The sequence below is a fragment of the Centruroides sculpturatus genome, unplaced genomic scaffold (assembly GCF_000671375.1).
Source record: "Centruroides sculpturatus isolate CEXI.00-Female unplaced genomic scaffold, Cexi_2.0 scaffold452, whole genome shotgun sequence".
Lineage (NCBI taxonomy): Eukaryota > Metazoa > Arthropoda > Arachnida > Scorpiones > Buthidae > Centruroides > Centruroides sculpturatus.
The window spans coordinates 560,448-580,147 of NW_019384638.1; the positions used below are offsets into that span (position 1 = coordinate 560,448).

At 34.0% G+C, this 19,700-nt stretch overlaps 2 protein-coding genes and 1 pseudogene across 2 annotated transcripts in view; 1 reads left to right on the forward strand and 2 right to left on the reverse strand.

The window, feature by feature from the left end:
- Positions 1-19,700, forward strand: part of LOC111625916 (vascular endothelial growth factor receptor 3-like) — a 73,922-nt gene that overhangs the window by 41,626 nt on the left and 12,596 nt on the right. Inside the window, exons 9-12 of the mRNA XM_023369180.1 lie at positions 962-1,135; positions 8,281-8,439; positions 9,060-9,356; positions 9,438-9,565. Of these exons, the coding sequence (XP_023224948.1) occupies positions 962-1,135; positions 8,281-8,439; positions 9,060-9,356; positions 9,438-9,565 (758 nt within the window). The remainder of the gene's footprint in view (positions 1-961; positions 1,136-8,280; positions 8,440-9,059; positions 9,357-9,437; positions 9,566-19,700) is intronic.
- LOC111625913 lies at positions 14,894-16,526 on the reverse strand (annotated as a pseudogene).
- LOC111625912 lies at positions 18,760-19,693 on the reverse strand. The gene has a single exon (XM_023369176.1). The coding sequence runs from the start codon at positions 19,607-19,609 to the stop codon at positions 18,794-18,796; it is 816 nt and encodes a 271-aa protein (XP_023224944.1). The 5' UTR covers positions 19,610-19,693; the 3' UTR covers positions 18,760-18,793.

The following is a 19,700-nucleotide window of genomic DNA, read 5'->3' on the forward strand; positions in this document are numbered from 1 at the left end:
TTAATAAATATTAATTTAATTATAATTATTAAATTTAATAAGAGATGGTGTCTACTTCTAGTGCCAAATTACTCAGTATTTATTTATTAATAGTAGCAGTAATGTAGCCAAATTTAATCCAGCAATTGTTTGGCTTTAATATATAATTATCAGTCTTTTAGATATTTATATGTATGTATTGTACATAGTATCATCTGATCTTAACATCTGTCAATTAAAAAGTCATTGGTTTGATCTTAAACTTTTTATTTTGAAATATTTTAAGCTACACATATGTAGCATATATTAAAAATATATTTTAGAAAGCTTAAAAAAAATATTTAAAGTAATGCAAAAATGTGTTACATTAATTAATTAAGTAATGATGCATCACAAATATATAAATAAAATAAAGAATATACATCATTCTTGAAAATTATTTTAACAGAAATTAGAAATTATTATTGCCTCTACATTAGGAGAATAATATTTTCCTAAGGTAAGGGCAATCACATCACATTTAATAAAAATAGAATAATATTAATAAAAATGACACAAATGTTGACATGAAAAGTAAATAAAATAATTTTCAATTATAAGTACTTGATACTGAATTTACATTCAGTATCAAGTATCAGATTCAAATACCATTATTGAAAGAAATTGTTTAATGATTTATATTATTTTTCAGAAAAAATAATTTTGACTTGATTAATTGAACAGTCAAATTTAAAATTTCAACATTTGAAATTTAATACTACAGTAAACTGAAGTCTGTATAGAATCCACATGTTTTTTTTGAAAATGAGGTTGAAATATTTTGAAAATATTTTTGATAATAAACATCATAATGTATTATTTCTGTATGCAATAAACAGTAGAATTTCTGAATTAAATCATTTCTTTTGTTTGGTGTTATCTATAATTATACTATTATTATTGAATTTTTAGCAGTAATAAAATAATGAATTTTACATTTCAGATGTTGAAGATGGATTTAGAAGTAAAATTTCTTTAAAGTCACCTGTTGAATTAGACAATGTTACAATTGAATGTCAAGCAAATATATTTCACTATAATAGTATTAGATGGGAATGGTTTCCTTTAGAAGAAAAGAATTCATCAGACATAACAGACCTTTTGGAAACAAACTTAAGTTGTATCTTTTTATTACTTTTTAATAAATATCCCAATTATCTAAATGCAAATATAACTAAATATCTAAAATTAATAAATCTTAACATATTATACTTATAATTTCACAAAATTAATTAAGTTGAATATAATAAATATTTGAACTGTCATGATGATATTTTAAAATCAAGTGTGACTGTAATTATAAATATAATTACTAGATAATTGTGGTAAACACACATGGTGAGAGTAACCTAACAAAAAGGACTAGCATACAGTGTACAACAATGTTGCTTTTATTTCACCCATGCTTAGATTTTACAAGATTCTTTAAGGTTCTGACACTACTCCTTAGTTTTACCTTCTACATATAATTTCCGCAAAATCCTTGGGCGGAACCATTAATTAGAATCATGTGACAAATGATCTCACGACATACAAAAAAGGAAAAACTTATATCTAAATACTTAAAACTACTTACAAATACACCCAAAAGGTGGGTTGGAAGAAAAGATAGAAAGTGAGGCAGATGGATATATGGTGATAGTGGAAAAAGGGTACCCAAACTCTCCGATAACCACGTGGTGAATCTTTCTTAATTATTCGTCCAAATGGTATATGCAGAATATAGCCGATTCCATTCAAGTTTTCATTATATGTTTTCCAAATGTTCTCTTATCAAGTTATTCCAAGGTCCTCTAGGAAGTCTCTCATTAGGCCTATTGTCTCCCTTGTTTTACCTTGTTTCACACACGTCTTCTCTCTCTGATCGCAAACCAAAAAGTGTCCTCGTATCTCACTTTTAGCCCTCCAGGCTATCCCTTTCTATTGTCCTATCTAGGTCACCACCACCAAGGCCGGATTAACTCACTTTAGGGCCCTAGACACTTTCCTTTTACCGGGCCCCCTCCCTCTCCACAAGAAATAGAGCACACAAAAAATATAAAACAATAAATAAAACAAAACTAAATAATGTGAAAAACTAAAACAAATCTTAATTTTTTATTAATAAAAAATATTTAATCACTGTAAAAAAGAATAAAAAATGTAAATTATCGGAAGAATCTTATTTACAAATCTTTTCAAAATAGACAGTTTGACCGGGATCTTCTAAAATCTGGGCCCTAGACATTTGTCTCATTTGTCTATGCGATGATCTGGCCCTGACCACCACCTGCACAATTGAGAAGTTCCTGGAAGGTGATAAACAATGGAACAAAGAGCAGAGAGACGACAGAAAATAAGGAAAGGAAATATTACAACTATCTTAACAACTAACATGAAAATAATATACAACAATATGGCCGATGGCCACATAATAATAAATTAATCAAAAAATATATATATTACATTGATAACAATTTCAAGGTTACTTAATTAACAGAATTACTCATATACAAGGTTCTTATATACCTGGAAAGTCAGGGAATTTGCCTCCTTGGCTGCCTTGTTGAATTTTTGCTGACAGTGTGCTTGACAAAGTGTAGCCAACTGCAGACAGCAAGAAGTAAAGTGGTGCAATACAGCTTATGAAAAGTGATGCAGAATATTTTCAGGATCCAAAATTTCTCCCATGCATACACAAAATTTCCCCAAAAATTTACAAAGTATAAAAAATGATAAATAATTTTAATTAAAATGTTGTTGTTTATCATTTTTCATTTTAATAATTTTGATTACATAACAAAACAATTTTTGAATTTTTTTCAGTTTACTAATATTTTATAAAGTTCAGGAAATTTATTAAGGGATAAATTTAATAAATATATACTTTTGTGCATGAATTATATAGGTTTTGTTCATGAATAATAAGTAAATAATGGCTTTTTTTCTTTTTCTCAGACATATAGATTTATGATTGTGGATTAATAACAGATAAACTAGTTTAATTTAATAAAACATTTTATTTTTAGTTTTAATAATTTGGCAATTATACAAATATATAACTGTTAATCAGAAAAAATAATGAATTAAAAAGTTTGAGAAGCAATAGCTTATATGCATAGTAAGTCAAATACTGTTTTCTTTTGTCAATGTCTCATACTATAAGGCAGGTGTGTCAAACTCATCTAAACAATGGGCCATTTAATGCAACTGGTAAGATTTATGTGGGCCACATCACAATTACAAATTTTCTTAAAATTATAATTTGAATTGAGAAGGCAGGAATATAGATAGATGAATTAAAACACATTATATATCAATAGTTCAGTGAATTCAACTCAGCAATATATAATTGCTATAGTATTGCTTTTATTTAAACATTTATTTTATTTAATGTACATATTTATAAAACTAAATTAATTGTTTTTATTAGAAACTCTTGCCAGCACTTTCTTCCTCCTCCTAGTTTTTCAATATCTGGATTCAAAGACTGAGAACAAACAATCTTCATTATGGCAGATAGATGTTTATCAGTTAATCTTGATCTGTAAATCATTTATTTAATTTCATGCATGAAAATAATTGCTCACATAAATATGTACTTCCAAAAACCATAAAAAAACCTAAAACCTATAAAATCAGCAAACTTTTAAATTTCTGGGTATTTTTCACTAAATAGGAATATATTTTGGGAGTTCCCACTTCTCAATATTTCTCTAAAATAATTTAGCACCATCAGTTATTATAGAAACAGGCTTGAAAAGTCTTATTTTCTCTGCAAGATAAAATAAGCCTTTTTAGTGAGTTTTGAACTTGGCATCTCTAGATTGAAATTGGCTTGAATTTACTGGCGAGGTGCATAACCGCAGCCTGGTCTCCCACAGTTGACCAGTGCATTGTAGCATATAACATATGATGTCATAGCAATAACACGACAGTTAATTGCTATTTTTTTTGTAACATATTGTTCTGTATTTCATTTTATTGTACAGCATCGTAGCCGTGGGCCACAAAAATTCACATCAGGGGCCACCAGTTTTATACCCCTGCTATAAGGGATGTGAAGGTCAGAAAATTGGTACAAAGTTGGTCAGGGAAAGTCAAAATTGAAAACAAAAATTTGAGTAGGAACCCTGCATATAGTATTAAATCTAAAAATAATGGCTTGATTTTTAACATTATTTCTTCTTACTAAATAAACTCGTAGCTATAAATTTTTTTATTAACTTTTATCAAAAAATTAGTACTGATAACAATCTCACTATTTTATACTTGATTTATCTATAACAAAAGATCACTATTATGTAAACATTATTTGCACACTTCTTATATGATGTTTGATATTTTAAATGAAATAAATTGTAACTAAAAATTTTTTTATTACATTTTTAAGAATTGTCTTCTGATATGCTTTCTTATTGATGATATATCTGATATTATTTATAAATAATGATTAAACTATCTTCTAAATTCTCCCATTTCTTTCAAAAAATAAACAAATTATTAACACTTTTACTTCCTACAGCAATATACTAAAACTTTTACTATGATCTTATCAAAAGTTCCAGTTATGTAAAGTCTTCACCTAAACTAAATACTGTAAGGTCTCTTTTTATGCAGATTATTTTTGTGCGATTTTGAAGTTGTGCGGTTTGTATTTCATCCAAAAATTTCTTGGACAAACATACATATAGGCTTGTTTAGGAAGCCCACGTATAGACAGTCTCCAAAAATCGTGGAACGCTCAAAGCTCACTCCATTTGTTCCACTGACATTTAACGTTTATGGATGTAAAGGACAGCTAGATCTACCTTAATCGCTTTAGTTCCTAGCAATTTTTGATATAAATGTAATTAAACATAAAAAATACTTAAAACTGAAAAAAACGAAAGAAATGCGTTAATTTTGAAGAAAAAGCTTCAAAGTTTAACTTCCTTTGTCTCGCCCTTCTGTGAAATTTAACACCGATGAGTCATTGTTTACACATCTGGATGACCTTGAACACAGCTGGAGTTGGATTTCCCGGGGCATTCTCATAGACGTCGCGGGAGGACAAGGGTTTAAAGTAGGGTGAACACTAGCTGGCCGTATATTTTTAAATATTTTTAAAAAATTTGGAGACTTAAAAAACATTCTAAACATTAAAAAAAAAATTTCAAAAATGGCCTTAAGGACCGTGTTTTATGTAACGCTATGTAACCTGCCCGAGTTAACTCGGGCGAGGAACTAAAGGGGTTTTAATTAACTCTTCACATCCAGATGTCAGTGATTTGTTTTTAGAGTGAGCTTTTGCAATTCGGGGATTCCCCTTGTATTACTTTTCAATAAAATAAACTGAATTAAGTTTGAATACAAGTTTATTTTAAGCTTTTATATGAATTTCTTTCAGACATTCGAAGTAATTTATTAAGCAGCCTATTTCTTTTAATTTCTGCAAACTTTTTTATGCGGTTTTAAGTTAATTTTAACTCGTTGTTTTGGTTTTATGCGATTTTAGAAAATTACGGAACGTATTCCTACTTTTTCAAGGCAAGTAAAGTCTTTTTTTATGCGAATTTTTTATATACGCTTTTCTGTAGAACGTATCCACCGCATAAAACGAGACCTTACAGTAAAAAATTTGAAAAATTTAAAACATCATTTTAATAATCATGAAAGATAATCAGCATGATCTTATTGATGCTGATTATGCTTTACAATATTTTAATAGATTTAATACAGTAATACCTCGACTTACGCTACCCCGACTTATGCGAACCCAGAGTTATGCAATTTTCAAATCTCGTTGATTCATCTTTTGTTTGAGCACCACGCAACCCTTGATTACTCACTCCCCCCACACTATTGTTCTGTGGCTGTCGGCCATATATACATATGTATCTTAATTGTATATAGTATAGTTCCAATCTTTCTCTTTCCCTATTTCTTCTATTTCCTTTGTCTGTTCCTTCTAGAACCTTCCAAATGACTGTTATAGCCTTTGGGTGAGATTAGCCGTTCTTAGAACTGGAAAGAACAATAGTGGGTAGGATTAGTCGTGCTGAGAACAAAAGGAGAACGATAAACGGTAGAAGGGAAAAAGGCAGTCGTCGACGAGACTCGGGGAGAGCGAGACGTGTCGAAGGGACACCTGAACGTGACTTCGTAGCGAAGAACAAAGGAAGTTCTTGGGAGAATCGAGTGACGGACTGAGGAGGATCCATGATCAGGTCATAAGGCTTGTGGACACCTCCAGATAGATCGGAATCTTCAGGATTAGAGATCCGACGACTGACGTGTTTAAGAGCATAGTGGAAGCAAGAGCCACCGTCGTTGAGACAGTCCTACCCAAAGCGCAAAGACACCAGAACATAAGAAAGGCCCGGGTGAAGTTATCTCTTCTTTTCTTCTACCTTCCCGCTGTCCTATCTTCCTTGTCATTTCCTTAGTATTAAGTTAGCCTTAAGTTAGGATTAAGTTAGATTTTAGTTACGCGACTATAGAATATTAATTGTTACGCGCCGGTAAGATTTCGTACCGTGATTTATTGTAAAACTGGAAAGATTCCTGTTGATACCCCTCACATTGTAAAATTAAATTACAAAACAGTTGGGATTCCTGATGAAACCGAACCTGTTCGTATTGAATAAAGGAGAGTGTTTATAATTGTAACTGTCGTAGGTTCCTTTCTGTACGTTTCATTCATGGATCGTACTGCTTCAATCACACGAATACCACAGTTCATCTTACATGTTCAGATGTGTCGCGTCGAATTGACACATAGCTACAATTTATTTTGTGTTATTTATTTCTGTGTTTGTTATATCTACGAAGACTCGAGAGACTCTACTATGTCATCCAAATGAAGTAGAACTGATTCTTCTGCATCAAACAAGAAAAGAAAAACTTTATCTTTGGAATGTAAAGTTAACATTGGGTATGTTCGTAAAGTCAAACGAGTTAAACGAGAATGATGTCATCGTTATTCCTATTTCATTAGACTTTTCGAACGATTCGTTACTAATGCATTTAACTCGTTTGACTTTACAAACGTACCCATTATTAAAGACTTCGATACAAAAATGAAAATTTGTGAATTGGCAAAGAAATTTGATCTACCAGAATTGACGGTCAGAACAATTGTAAAAGGTAAAGAAAAAATTCTCGAAGCTGTGAAAAATGCTCAATCTTTAAATTCAAGCATCATTCGTAAACGTCACAGTATTATCGCTGAGATGGAAACAATGTTAAAATTATGGCATGATAATCAAGTAAATGTGAAAAATTGTAAAATAATATAGGCCTAATATAGGCATATCAAGTGGCCATGTCCACTTGATATGCTTGTTTAGAAGCCACTGTGTGATGCTTTTTACAATTATATTCAAAATATATGGAAGAAAAGACTATTTCTAATTTCTAGTTTTACATTTTAGTTTTCACTAAAACCGAATACTAATTTTACGTTTACTTTGTATCATATATTTTGGTTTACATATTCTTAGTGTTATACACCCATAGGAGTGGTGCACTTATTCTAATATAAAAAAAAAATTGAGAAAGAGAAACACCACACGGCCTTTCTCCCATGATAAAAAATGAGTCCGCTAGCGTTATTATTTTATGAGATGGCGTTAGTACAATGAACGTTCTTAATAGAAACGGCCAAATTGAAGCCAAATTCAAAACTCCACCATTCAATGAGATCAAAAAATAAGAATATTACGTAAGACGAGATCTATTACTCCCTACCCCTGAATAAGAAATCGTAAGAAATCCTTGACCCCCCACCCACCTCAAAATACCTTACGGAATTTATGGATGACCCCTTACCTTTAAAATTTTTTATAATAATTATCTTATTTATTTATACTGGAAAATGTTTTATAATTGATCCTGTAAAAATAACAATTTGAAATTTTTTTTATATTATATATTAATCCTTCNCACAGAAGACGCAGAGTCCGCACAAGTGTTCATCGAAAGAGCCGTGCCGCCGACACCTCCCGACAAGTCTCCTTACCTGCCGCAGCCCCGGGGCCCATCTCCGAATGACGAGAGACAAACATCCACGTCGTCCAAACAGTCGACTGTATCTAGATAATTCTTGTTCCTAGGTGTAAGTTTAATTTTATGTATAAAATAAATGGGTTTTTGTGAGATTCTTGTCATCTGTGTCTCCTCCGCCACACCCACGCGTACGACCCTAGATCATTCTGACGCGGGATTAACGATTCCCCCCATAAAATTATTATTTTTTAAAATAAATTTTATATTTATTTTATATTTTATTATTAAATATAGATATCAACATTTCATATGAGGCAACTTTATATTCTCATGTAATTGTAATTAATTTTCGTCCTATTTATGTTAATAATTCTGGAGTTTATATCTGTTATGGTCAACCCTTGGATAATAATACTGATGTTATTAGCAGTTCAATTAGCTTTGTTGTGAAAGGTAAGAATTTACAATAATTATAAAACAGTAATAATGTGTAATTATATGTAAAATTTATTAATTGTTAACTAATATAAAAAATATTCACTAATAGCAGTGAATTTCAATTTTACGAGTTGTAACTAAAATTGTACTCTTTAATAGAATAATAGAACAAATATTTTTTGTTATTCATCAAAAAGTTGTTATAATTTTTAAAACAATTAAAAAAATAATGTTAGCCGAGGGTAAGATCGAATCTAAATAGCCTGTGTGGCAAGTGCGTTCACTACAGACTCAGCCATTTCGCTGTGTTGCCATAGTGTAAAATCGACTAGTATATGAGCTACGCTTAAAACTTTAGAGCCCTTTTTCTCAGAATCTTCTGGTTAGTGCACCTTACAATTCTTCTGGGTGGACACCCTTGAGGTATACTACTAACCTGCGAAGTCTTATCTCAAGCTGAATTTTCGAGACTAAGTGAAAAGTTGTTGAGAACCATTTGGATATAATTTCAGTCTATTTGCACATTTTTCAGCAATATATTATAGTCTACTTATATAAAACATAATATTATGGTGTATAATAATTATATTTTTATTATTTAATAATTTTTAAAATTATTATTATTGAATTTACAGATATAATTAAACCAATGTTGATTTCAACAAATTTAAATGGAACTAAAGTAACTGTTAAACAAAATCAAGAGTATCAGTTTTTTTGTTATGTAAGAGGATCTCCATATCCTGTTATAAAGTGGTATCGCAATCAAAAGCTGTTAAAACATTCTGAATCAAAGGCAATAAAATTCAAATTAAGTAATCAGCGACTGCTTATAAATAGAGTTATTAATACGGATTCAGGATTATATCAATGCAAAGCAGAGAACAGAGGTGGTTATATTACTAGAAACATAACATTGCAAGTTATTTCAGGTTTGTCAAGAAATTATTAATAGAAAAATCATCTTCATTTTATTTATTATCTTTATAATAAAAAAATCATGACTATTTCAGATGAGAAAAATGAAGATAAAAATTTTAAAATTTCAAAACTGAATGTTATTATTATTGTATGTGTATTTATTACTGCAATTGTTTTTGTAATAGTGGGTGTAATTGGAACAAAAATATATAGGAAAAAAGTAAGTATCTTATATTTTATAAAAGAATCAATATAGCACCAATCAATCAATCTTTGCAGTACCTTCTCTAGTAGCTTATTAACTTCATAACAACTAACGTTTTTGATCCTTCAGCTGGATCATCTTCAGATCAAACATAAATGTTGCATTTTTAAAAAGTTATGTTCTTCATAATATGATTGTACCTTACTACTATAAGACAAGTATTGGTATCATGCCCACTACTTCCATTATACAAACAAACATCATCCCAATATTTCCATTATCCATTTCTTTATCTTCTGCATAATTTATCCCTTCGGTTAATGTTACGTATGGTTCCAAAATGGCTATGCTTTTGACTGTTCAGGGTCCAGATGGACTCCTCCCAGAGGGGAGCCTCCGGCAGGCCACTGAGTGCCAAATGTCACTAGTTATTGATTCACGGTAGTTCTTGAATAAAATAAATAAATAAAAAAAAAGGAAACATCTGTTAAAAATGTAGTTAATCTAACAGAAACGAAATGAACCTAACCAAAGTGCAGCCATTTCGGAACCATAGGTAACATTAACCATCCCTTCCATTGTTATTTTTGGTATATGCTTTGGCCAATTTTTGGATAATGCCTTTTTGGTTGCAAAAACTTCAGGCGGTTACATCGCCTGAAGAATCCTTTAATGTATCTTTATGGTAAGTGCAGTGCGTGAAAGCCCACTTTAATTAATCATTCCGTTACTGGCCCTCTTTGTTAGGAATTGAAATGTCACCAATTTATATGAATATGGATCACAGGAGGATACTGGTATAAACACTGGCAGATGATCCAGTTTGTAATAAATGTTTGTATAGATGTTGCCCTCTTGAATGAACAGTTGTAGATCTAAGAAGTGGGCTTGTGTATTGCTGGATTGGTCCAGTTTGAAACTCAAGCCAAAATAGGTTGTTGTTCATGGCATCCCTATGTTTGGTTTAGTTTTCCAAATGATCAAATATCATCCATATATCGTTTGTAAATGTGGATATGAGGAAGAAAAAAGATAATACTTTTAGTTCCAACAATGACATCATGCAGCTAATTTAACCTGGAGACATGTTTGATTAATTGTGAGGACCCAAAAAATGAATTGAAATTAAATAATTATTATTAGAAATTTATTAAAAAGAAACTAGAAGAAAAATTGTCTATTGTTAAAAACCGATCAAAGATCGAATTAGTTGTGTTAGTCATATGAAACCGCGATGAGAGAAAAAAAAACTTTATTGGTGTAAACAGAACGTAATAATTTTAAATGATTAATTAATAATTGTAAACAAACAACCTCCAGTAGAGATGGACCTTTGAAAAGTCATTCATATGCACATAATTAGAACATAGAAATTTGGAAAAGAGGAAAGATTAATGACGAAAAAGGACATCGCGTCGTGTCGTTAAATTTCAAAAACGTCACAGACTAGACAACAATGGTGGAAAATATGAGCGCAAGTTTCAAAGTTCCATCGACATTTTGCAGCCAGAATAACGGATGGTGTCAAGTGGATTCTTCAAGGCGGATCTTTCTCGTGACTCGAAAAGGAATCGTTTTTCGCTTAGAAACAGACGAGGGAGCCAATCAGAAAACAAATTAGAGAACGGAGATTGATATAATCCCCGATCTTCAAGGACAGAGGGACTTCTTCCGTAAACTGTGCTACGGAGTACCTGCACTCCAAAAAGTCCGAAGCGAAAACTCACTGTGTGTCGACGCACAGAAGACGAAGAGTCCGCACTAGTGTCCATCGAGAGAGCCATGCCGCCGACGCCTACCGACAAGTCTCCTTATCTGCCGCAGCCCCGGGGCCCATCTCCGAGTGACGATAGATAAACATCCACGACGTCCAAACAGTCGATTGTATCTAGACAATATTTGTTCCTAGGTGTAAGTTTAATTTTATGTATAAAATAAATGGGTTTTTGTGAGATTCTTGTCATCTGTGTCTCCTCCGCCACACCCACGCGTACAACCCTAGATCATTCTGACGCGGGATTAACGATTCCCCCCAGGAAGTCGGCGAACTTACATAATGGAACTTTTTAAAAAATGCAATGTTAATGTTTGACCTGAAGAAGATCCAGCTGAAAGATCAAAAACATTAGTTGTTATCAAGTTATTAAGCTGCTGGAGAATTGTTTAGAAGGTACTGCAAATAAGGTTTGGTGCTGTATTTTCACTCCAGTATTAATAAGTGTGATTAGAACATAAAGAATCAATAAACAATTTCATAAAAAATAAAAAATAAAAAATTGCTTTATTATACAGATACTCTCAATTTTCAGATAACTCACACTTTTGTACATAATACCTCAATATCCTAAAATCATTTTTCATATGCCAAATTTTCACTTTTATACATTTTTACTAACAGACAAAACTTTCAAGCTATTATGCAATGAACTTTCTTCCAGTTTTTATTTCTGTAACAGCAAAATCATTTGTAAAAATTAATTTTTATTTTGTGTAAAAAAAAACAGAATAAAATTTTGTTTAATTTATGATTTTAATATTTAGAATAATGTTTTATGCATTGTAATATATTCAAAAAAAGTAAAAAAAGTTCAAAAAAGTAAAAATTTCCTATTTTAATAACAGAAGTTAATTTTTCTTTAGAATTGTTTAGAAGTTAATTGTTTTTTAGAATTTTACTTTTTACATTATATTAATTTTTCTTCTAACTCTGGAGGTCCATTTATAACATTGTTTAAATTTGGATTAAACTTTTGGATATTCTACTTTTATATAAATTTTTAAAAATGTATTACATCTGAAAATCAGATTATTTTTGTACCAGTACTTTATAGTTTTCTGTTTATCATATTTTTGTGTATAATCTGCAGTGGCATATAACCCATATTGGTGTATATCCTTCAGAAATTGACTAAATGAAAATAAAACCTTTACATAACCCACCTCAGTATATATGCTCTGTATTTATGGAGTAATTGTTGCTCCATATAATTCATAATTGCAATTTAAAATCAACATAGAACCCACCCATCATATAATCTGCTCTTCTTTCAAATTGTCTTTTAATTAAATTAAACACACATAATCTGTGTGTTGTAAGTTATGCACAAAATGAAAATTATTCTAATTATTCAGTATTTCAATAAATATAAACTTCAGAATTTTGAACTTTTACAAAATCTAAACAAAAGATGATAGCTCAAATCCATTTTTTTGTTGGAATCAATGATTGAAGTCATTGTTAAATATTCTATGACATTGATACATACAACGCATTGTGTCACAATGATGTTTTGTAAATATTTTTCCTGTTACATAATAAAAGGTTGGTGGTGCTGTTGACCCCTTGGGGAGCTGTTAGTGACAGTGACCTCATTTTACTCTCTCTTTTTCAGCACTGACCTTCATGAGTCAAGTCAGTGTAATCTTTGTTCCTTTGTCATGTAACTAGTTATGTGAATCTAACCAGTTTTTCCTAATCTCAAAAAAGCATTGTCCAGTCTAACAGTTTTGATAGTTGCTGTTTTTCAAACTTTAGTGGTTTGCTCCATATTCTCTGATTCTGCTCATATGATATTTTTACATAGAAGGAGAGTCCATTTATATCAATGCCTATAAACAGATTCTCCCTCTACTCAAGATGTGAACTTTTCTGAGAAATGACATTGTACTGTGAATGGCTTGGAATAAAAAAGACAGATAGACAGATTTACATAATTATTGCAGCAGTGTTGAATCTGTAATGTTGAATTCAGCAAAATTATTATTCCCAATCTCTGCATAGGTTTAAACTTTAAAATATTGCAAAATGAATGTAGTTTGGGTGAAAAGTAATAAAATGAGTGTAGGAGTATGGATTGGGTGCATTTTTCTGGCCTCATACTATTTCAAAAAATATCTCTGCATTTTTAGTGTCAGTTCATCATGCCCTATTATTTTATGAAATGGGTGCTGCACCCAAAATTCCAGAATTTAGTTATTATATAGAGAAGGAGCATTACTGAGAACATACAAACTTTTAAGAAACATGTTCAATTCAGTGTGTCTAATAACATCAATTAAAGTATAGATTGAAGTACAGAAAACAAATGTGAGAGTACTAAAGATGAAGCACATGCATTTAGTGATTTTGTGAGAAATTTTGGTGGAAGAATATGTCTGCAGGAAACAAAGGATTTCTTCATGTGTTTTAAAGACACTATTGGTAATTTTAGACAAAAAAAAATTATTTGAAGAACTTGTAATTGCAAGTTAAAATTGGCAACTAACCTGTCTTATCTCATAACTTGTACAATTTTCAAACTCACTTTTAAACATAGATGATTCACAGATTATCAGCACAAAATTATAGTAATAATTAGAGCCACACCCACGCGTACGACCCTAGATCATTCTGACGCGGGATTAACGATTCCCCCCAGGAAGTCGGCGAACTTACACTGGTGTCAGAAGTGGGATATTTTAGTCCCACTAAAATTTAAGTAAGTTACGCTGACAAAAGAATTTTTTCTTCAAAGTGGGTCGAAGATGGAGGCAGATGCAAGTGTCCCCACGCGACCTCAAGACGGTGGCAATAGCGGTTCTCTTTCCTCCTTTTCCGCGTTTGGAGGAATGATCCCGACCTTCTCGGGTGAAACAGGGCGTGTCACAGATTTTTTTGACACACTGAAAGAAATCGCGAGTCTAGCGGGATGGACTCCTAGACAATGCCTGAGCATAGCCAAATGCAAGCTCGCAGGCATAGCCCGAGATTTCGCATGGCATGACCTCAGCATGAAGTGCGTAACGGATTTTCAGACCTTCCAAAAGTTAATGGTTCAACGATTTGACCGAGAACCATATTCCATACGCGTACAGAAGTTTCACGCGTGCATGCAGAAAAGAGATGAAAGGGCACAAGAATTCGCAGTCCGATTGCAAAACCTTGCCAGCGCTACAATGATAGAGCAAACAGGCGCGAATGAACAGGAAAACTTAATTATCAAACGCTGTCAACAGCGAGAATTGGACGAAAAGTTGCGAGTCCAATTTCTGCACGGACTGAACGATAAGCTGAAGCGACAGGTGATGACCCATGATCCGCCGACCTTTGCGGAAGCGCTGAAAGTAGCAATCCGCGAGGAAACAATAGATCAGCTAGTAGGAAAAACACGAAATGTAGTCGCCAGCGTCGACGACGCAGTAGAGGGTCGCAGTGCACAGTAAGAAGAAGTCAATTCGCGGAGAGAATCGGCTCTCGATGCAAAAATCGCGCAATTGTCGAAACAATTAGCAACCCTAGGAAAAAGGCTCGATCAACCGCCAGCGCCTAAGTCAATAAACAATTCCCAAAGNTTGTGGATTTGTGCATTCCACATGTTTTGCCATCGCTCTGCTAGTCGTTTTTTTAACTACTAGCTTCAAATCACATCCTTCGATAGGCATTTCATGCTGTGAAGGACTAGCTGCCTTTGCATCTGCATCAGCTTCTTCGTTCCCTCTTATACCAACATGCCCTGGGACCCAACAAAATTTTATAGAGAGATTCCTCATAAGAAGATAGCAAATCAGATTATGAATTTTAATCACTATAGAGTGAGAACTAGGTTCGCATGAAATCAAAGCCTGAAGTGCACTAACTGAGTCAGTGTAAATCACACCGCAATGATGACCTTTCCTATTTACATACTTTAAGGCTAAATAAATAGCATGCAACTCCGCAGAAAAGATGGAAGAATTCAATGCAATTTGTTCTGCCACAATTTCATCCTGGCAGACGAAGGCTGAGCCAACATAATCATCATTTAGATCCATCTGTATAAATAGGAATTAAATTCCTGTCACGGTGCTGAATTTCTGCAAAGTGCTGTCTGTAGACCAGGGTGGATTCCTTAGGAAATTGCTTTAAGCTAAGGTCAGCATTTATCATAGGAGTTGACCAAGGTGATATACTACAGACCTCTAGCTATGAAATGTTGCCGGTATTCAGATCAATCGTGCTGCTCACATTCTCCATTCTTATGGCGAATGAAGGGACACTACTTGGGCGAGCTTCAAATAATCGTTTCATCTGAGTATCTAATACTGTACAATCAACTGAGGGTTTAGTAAGAGATTTTTGTTTTATATAATAAAAAAGAGACAACTGTTCTCTCCTAAGAGACAGTGGAGGCTCATAAGCATCCACATACAAACTTTGGACAGGAGAAGTTCGAAATGCGCCAGTGCACAAACGCAGTGCTTGATGGTGGATTGGATCCAGCATCTGAAGAGTAGATTCTCGTGCAGAGCCATAAACAATGCATCCGTAATCCAGCTTTGAGCGGACAAGGGCCCTATAAATCCTGAGCATAGAACATTTGTCTGCTCCCCAGGATGAGCAGCATAATACCTTTAAAAGGTTCAAAGATTTTAAACATTACTCTTCAAGTTGTGCAAATGTGCTAAAAACGTCAGTTTATGGTCAAATAAAACACCCAAAATTTTTGCCTCGTTCACCATTGGGATTTTAACCCCATTTAGGTAAATTTCGGGATCCAGGTGCAAACTATGCCTTCGGCAGAAGTGGATGCACGAGGTCTTCTCTGTGTTAAAGGTAAAACCATTGGTCTTGGACCAATTGTCTACGCGATTTAGGGAGGTTTGCAGTTGTCTCTCAATAAAACTCATGTTACTAGACTGGCAGTAGATCTAAAAGTCATCCACATACAAAGAGTGTTTCACACTTGGAGGAAGACACTTAGCTATGCTGTTAATTTTGATTAGGAACAGAGTCACACTCAAAATACAACCTTGAGGAACACCTTCTTCTTGTGTGAAGAGCCTAGATAGTGTGTTGCCCATCCTGACTTGGAATCTTCGATTCTGCAGGAAGTTTTTTATAAAAGTTGGCAAATTACCCCGCAACCCGAATTCATACAAATCACGGAGTATCCCGTATTGCCAACTTCGATCATAGGCCTTCTCTATATCGAAAAATACAGACACTAAGTGCTGTCGTCTAACAAACGCTTCGTGTATAGATGTTAGATACTAAATTGTCCGTGGTACTTCTGTTCCTACGAAATCCACTCTGATGTGGTGAGAAGTAGTTCTTTTCCTCTAGGAGGAACATCAGGCGTCTGTTTACCATCTTCTCAAAGAGTTTACACAGGCAACTTGTCAGAGAGATTGGTCTGTAATTAGAGGGATTCTTGCGGTCTTTACCGGGTTTTGGTATGGGGATATTAATTGAAAGTCTCCAAGAGTTGGGAAAAGTATTTTCTGTCCACGTTCTGTTAAACAGATGCAGGAGACTTGAAAGGGAATGGTTTGACAGATTTTTAATCATGCTGTAGTGGATTTTATCTGGTCCTACAGCACTATTCCCCAAGCGAGAGATCGCTGTATGTAGTTCAATTTTAGTGAATGGCACATTATATTCCTCATTAGATGAAGAATGGAAATTTAAATATTGTTTTTCATTTTGGGCTTTATAAGCCTGAAAATTTCTTGGATACATAATATTGCTGGATGAAGCAGAAAATGTTTCACCCAAAGTATCGGCAATACCCTGTATATCGCTGATTATTGTGCCATTATTTTCTAGCATGGACAGAGAGAGAGAAGCATATTTCCCATTGATTTTATGGATTTTATCCCAGACTGCTTTTGAGCTAGTGGAAGATGTTATGCTACAAACATACTTCCTCCAAGAATCCCTTTGATTTTGCCTTCTTATTCTTCTGGCATTTGCCTTCGCTTTTTGAAAAGCAATCAAATTGTTAGTAGTGGGGTACTTTCTGAAAATCCCCCAAGCTTTCTTTTGTTTTTTAAGTGCTGCCTCGCAATTTTGGTCCCACCATGGTTTTGGATGTTTTGGATATCTAGTTGATGTTTTCCCCACTGTTTTATCAGCTGCCTGAATAATACTGGAAGTGACAACTTCAACTGCATCATTGATATCAGTAGTATTGACAATTTCCTCAGTGATATCAGCCAAAGAGGAGAATGCAGGCCAATCTGCTGTTTCGAGTTTCCAGCGTGGTGGACAGGCTGTTTCACAGCTTTCTCTGCCTTGATATTTTAGAAATACAGTAGAGCGTCGTTTATCCGAATCAATTGGGGACTGAGGTTGTTCGGATAACCAATTATGTACGAAAAAATATATTAATTTATCCCGTGTTGAAATTTTTTTCCGTTGTGTGTCGCTTTGCGTTGAATTTTCGTCGATGTTAAGCCTAACGAAGACTATTGTATCATTAAAAATTATTTTTTTATTTTGTACGAACAAAATAAATATATTGAAAAATATAAAAACAATAAAAAATTATATTTCAGAAGTTAATTTAGTATCAAAAACGTAAAATATTTCAGTAGCCGAAGACATAGTCAAAGATTACAGCGCCACAGCAGTGGCGAAAATTTAAATTTGTCGACTGGAATTCTTTCGGATAACCGACGTTTCGGATAACCAACCTTCGGATAAACGACGCTCTACTGTATTGGGAAGTGGTCGCTAGAGAGTGGATTAGATCCAACCTCCCATGAAAATGCTGAAAACAGGTTTGGACTCACTAGTGATAAATCAATGGCAATAAAAGTTCTTGTTGGGGTATGGAAGTATGTGACATCTCCAGTATTAAATAAATACATTTGCTGATTGCCTATGAGTCATTCTATGGCTCTGCCTCGACAATTGATGTCGGGACTGCCCCACATAGGATTGTGGCCATTGAAATCACCCAGTAAAAGGAATGGAGTTGGCAGCTGTTCAACTAAGGTATCCAATTCATCCTCATTGACTCTGACATCTGGTGGCAAGTATATAGAACAAACTGTGACAGTTCCTCCAATAGAAGTTCTAACTGCCACAGCTTGCAAATCAGTGGTTATTTGTACTGGTAAGGATGGAATGTAATTTGAAACCAAAATAGCCACACCTCCACTGGCACGGTTGTGGCTATCATCATCCTTGCGGTAGAGATCGAATCCTTTTAAAGTAATTCTTTCTCCAGGTTTCAGATGAGTCTCCTGGAGTGCCACACAGAGAGATTGGGTAGATGATGTCAAGTGTTTAATGTCAGAGAAATTGTTGCAGAAACCATGACAGTTCCATTGGATTATTTTATAATCCATTATGTGTTTGAGGCAGCATTCTTTGTGAAGGTGTCCCTCTTTAATTTCACGGGAGGTTTTTCTTTTGGAGGTGATGTTGGTTGTGTCACCACCATATTATTTTCTTCATCAGAAAAGTCAGAGAACTCACTCATAGACTGTCTCTGATTTTTAAGTTGATCTGGAGATAGCTGCTTTCACTTTTTGCTTGTTAAGTGGATTTTTATTCGCCTTTTTTGAACCCACATTTCTTGTTGTTACCCCTGTTTTCGGTAGAGGTGTTTTGGCCTTCTTGGTCTCCTTTTCTGATGTTTGGAGAGATGGGAGAATTAAACATTTTGCATGGCAGGTAAGAGATTCACTTGGAGAGACAGAAATATCTGTTTGAACCCCACATGTCTTTGTGGATTTCAAAACAGCAGCAAATGTTTTCTGTCTCAAAGGTGCAGTTGAAGTGACCACACAACGAGCCTCTGGGTAGGGTATGTTGTTGACTGTTTTCACCCGTTGTATCTCTTTTTCTCTTTGCCATGCAGGGCATTTTCGGGAGTAGGAAGAATGGGCATCTTTGCAGTTAACACAGCATGGGGTACGGGTACACTCAGTACTCTCGTGACCTTCAGTCCCACACTGTGCACATACGCTCTTGCCACGGCAGGATGTCTGTGAATGTCCAAACCGCTGGCATTTGAAACAACGCAGCGGATTTGGAACGTACGGACGGACAGGGCAGCGCAGATAACCTGCTGTAATAAAAGATGGCAATGTCGGCTTGTTAAAGGTGAGAATTAAATGTTTGGTTGAAATTAACTTGCCATCCCGACGTATCAAGATACGCCGAACAGCAGTGACCCCTTGGTCTGAAAGGCCGATCTGAATATCTGATTCGTCTTCTGATATCAGATCAATCTCAGATATCACACCGCGTGATGAGTTTAAACTTCCATGAGGTGTGACTGAAACTCCCATATCTCCAAGTCTATTCATTGATAAAAGCTTTGTTGTTTGTTGAGGAGAGGCTGTTTCAACCAGTAGGTCCCCTGACCTCAATTTTTGGATTTTTTTTAAATGTCCTATG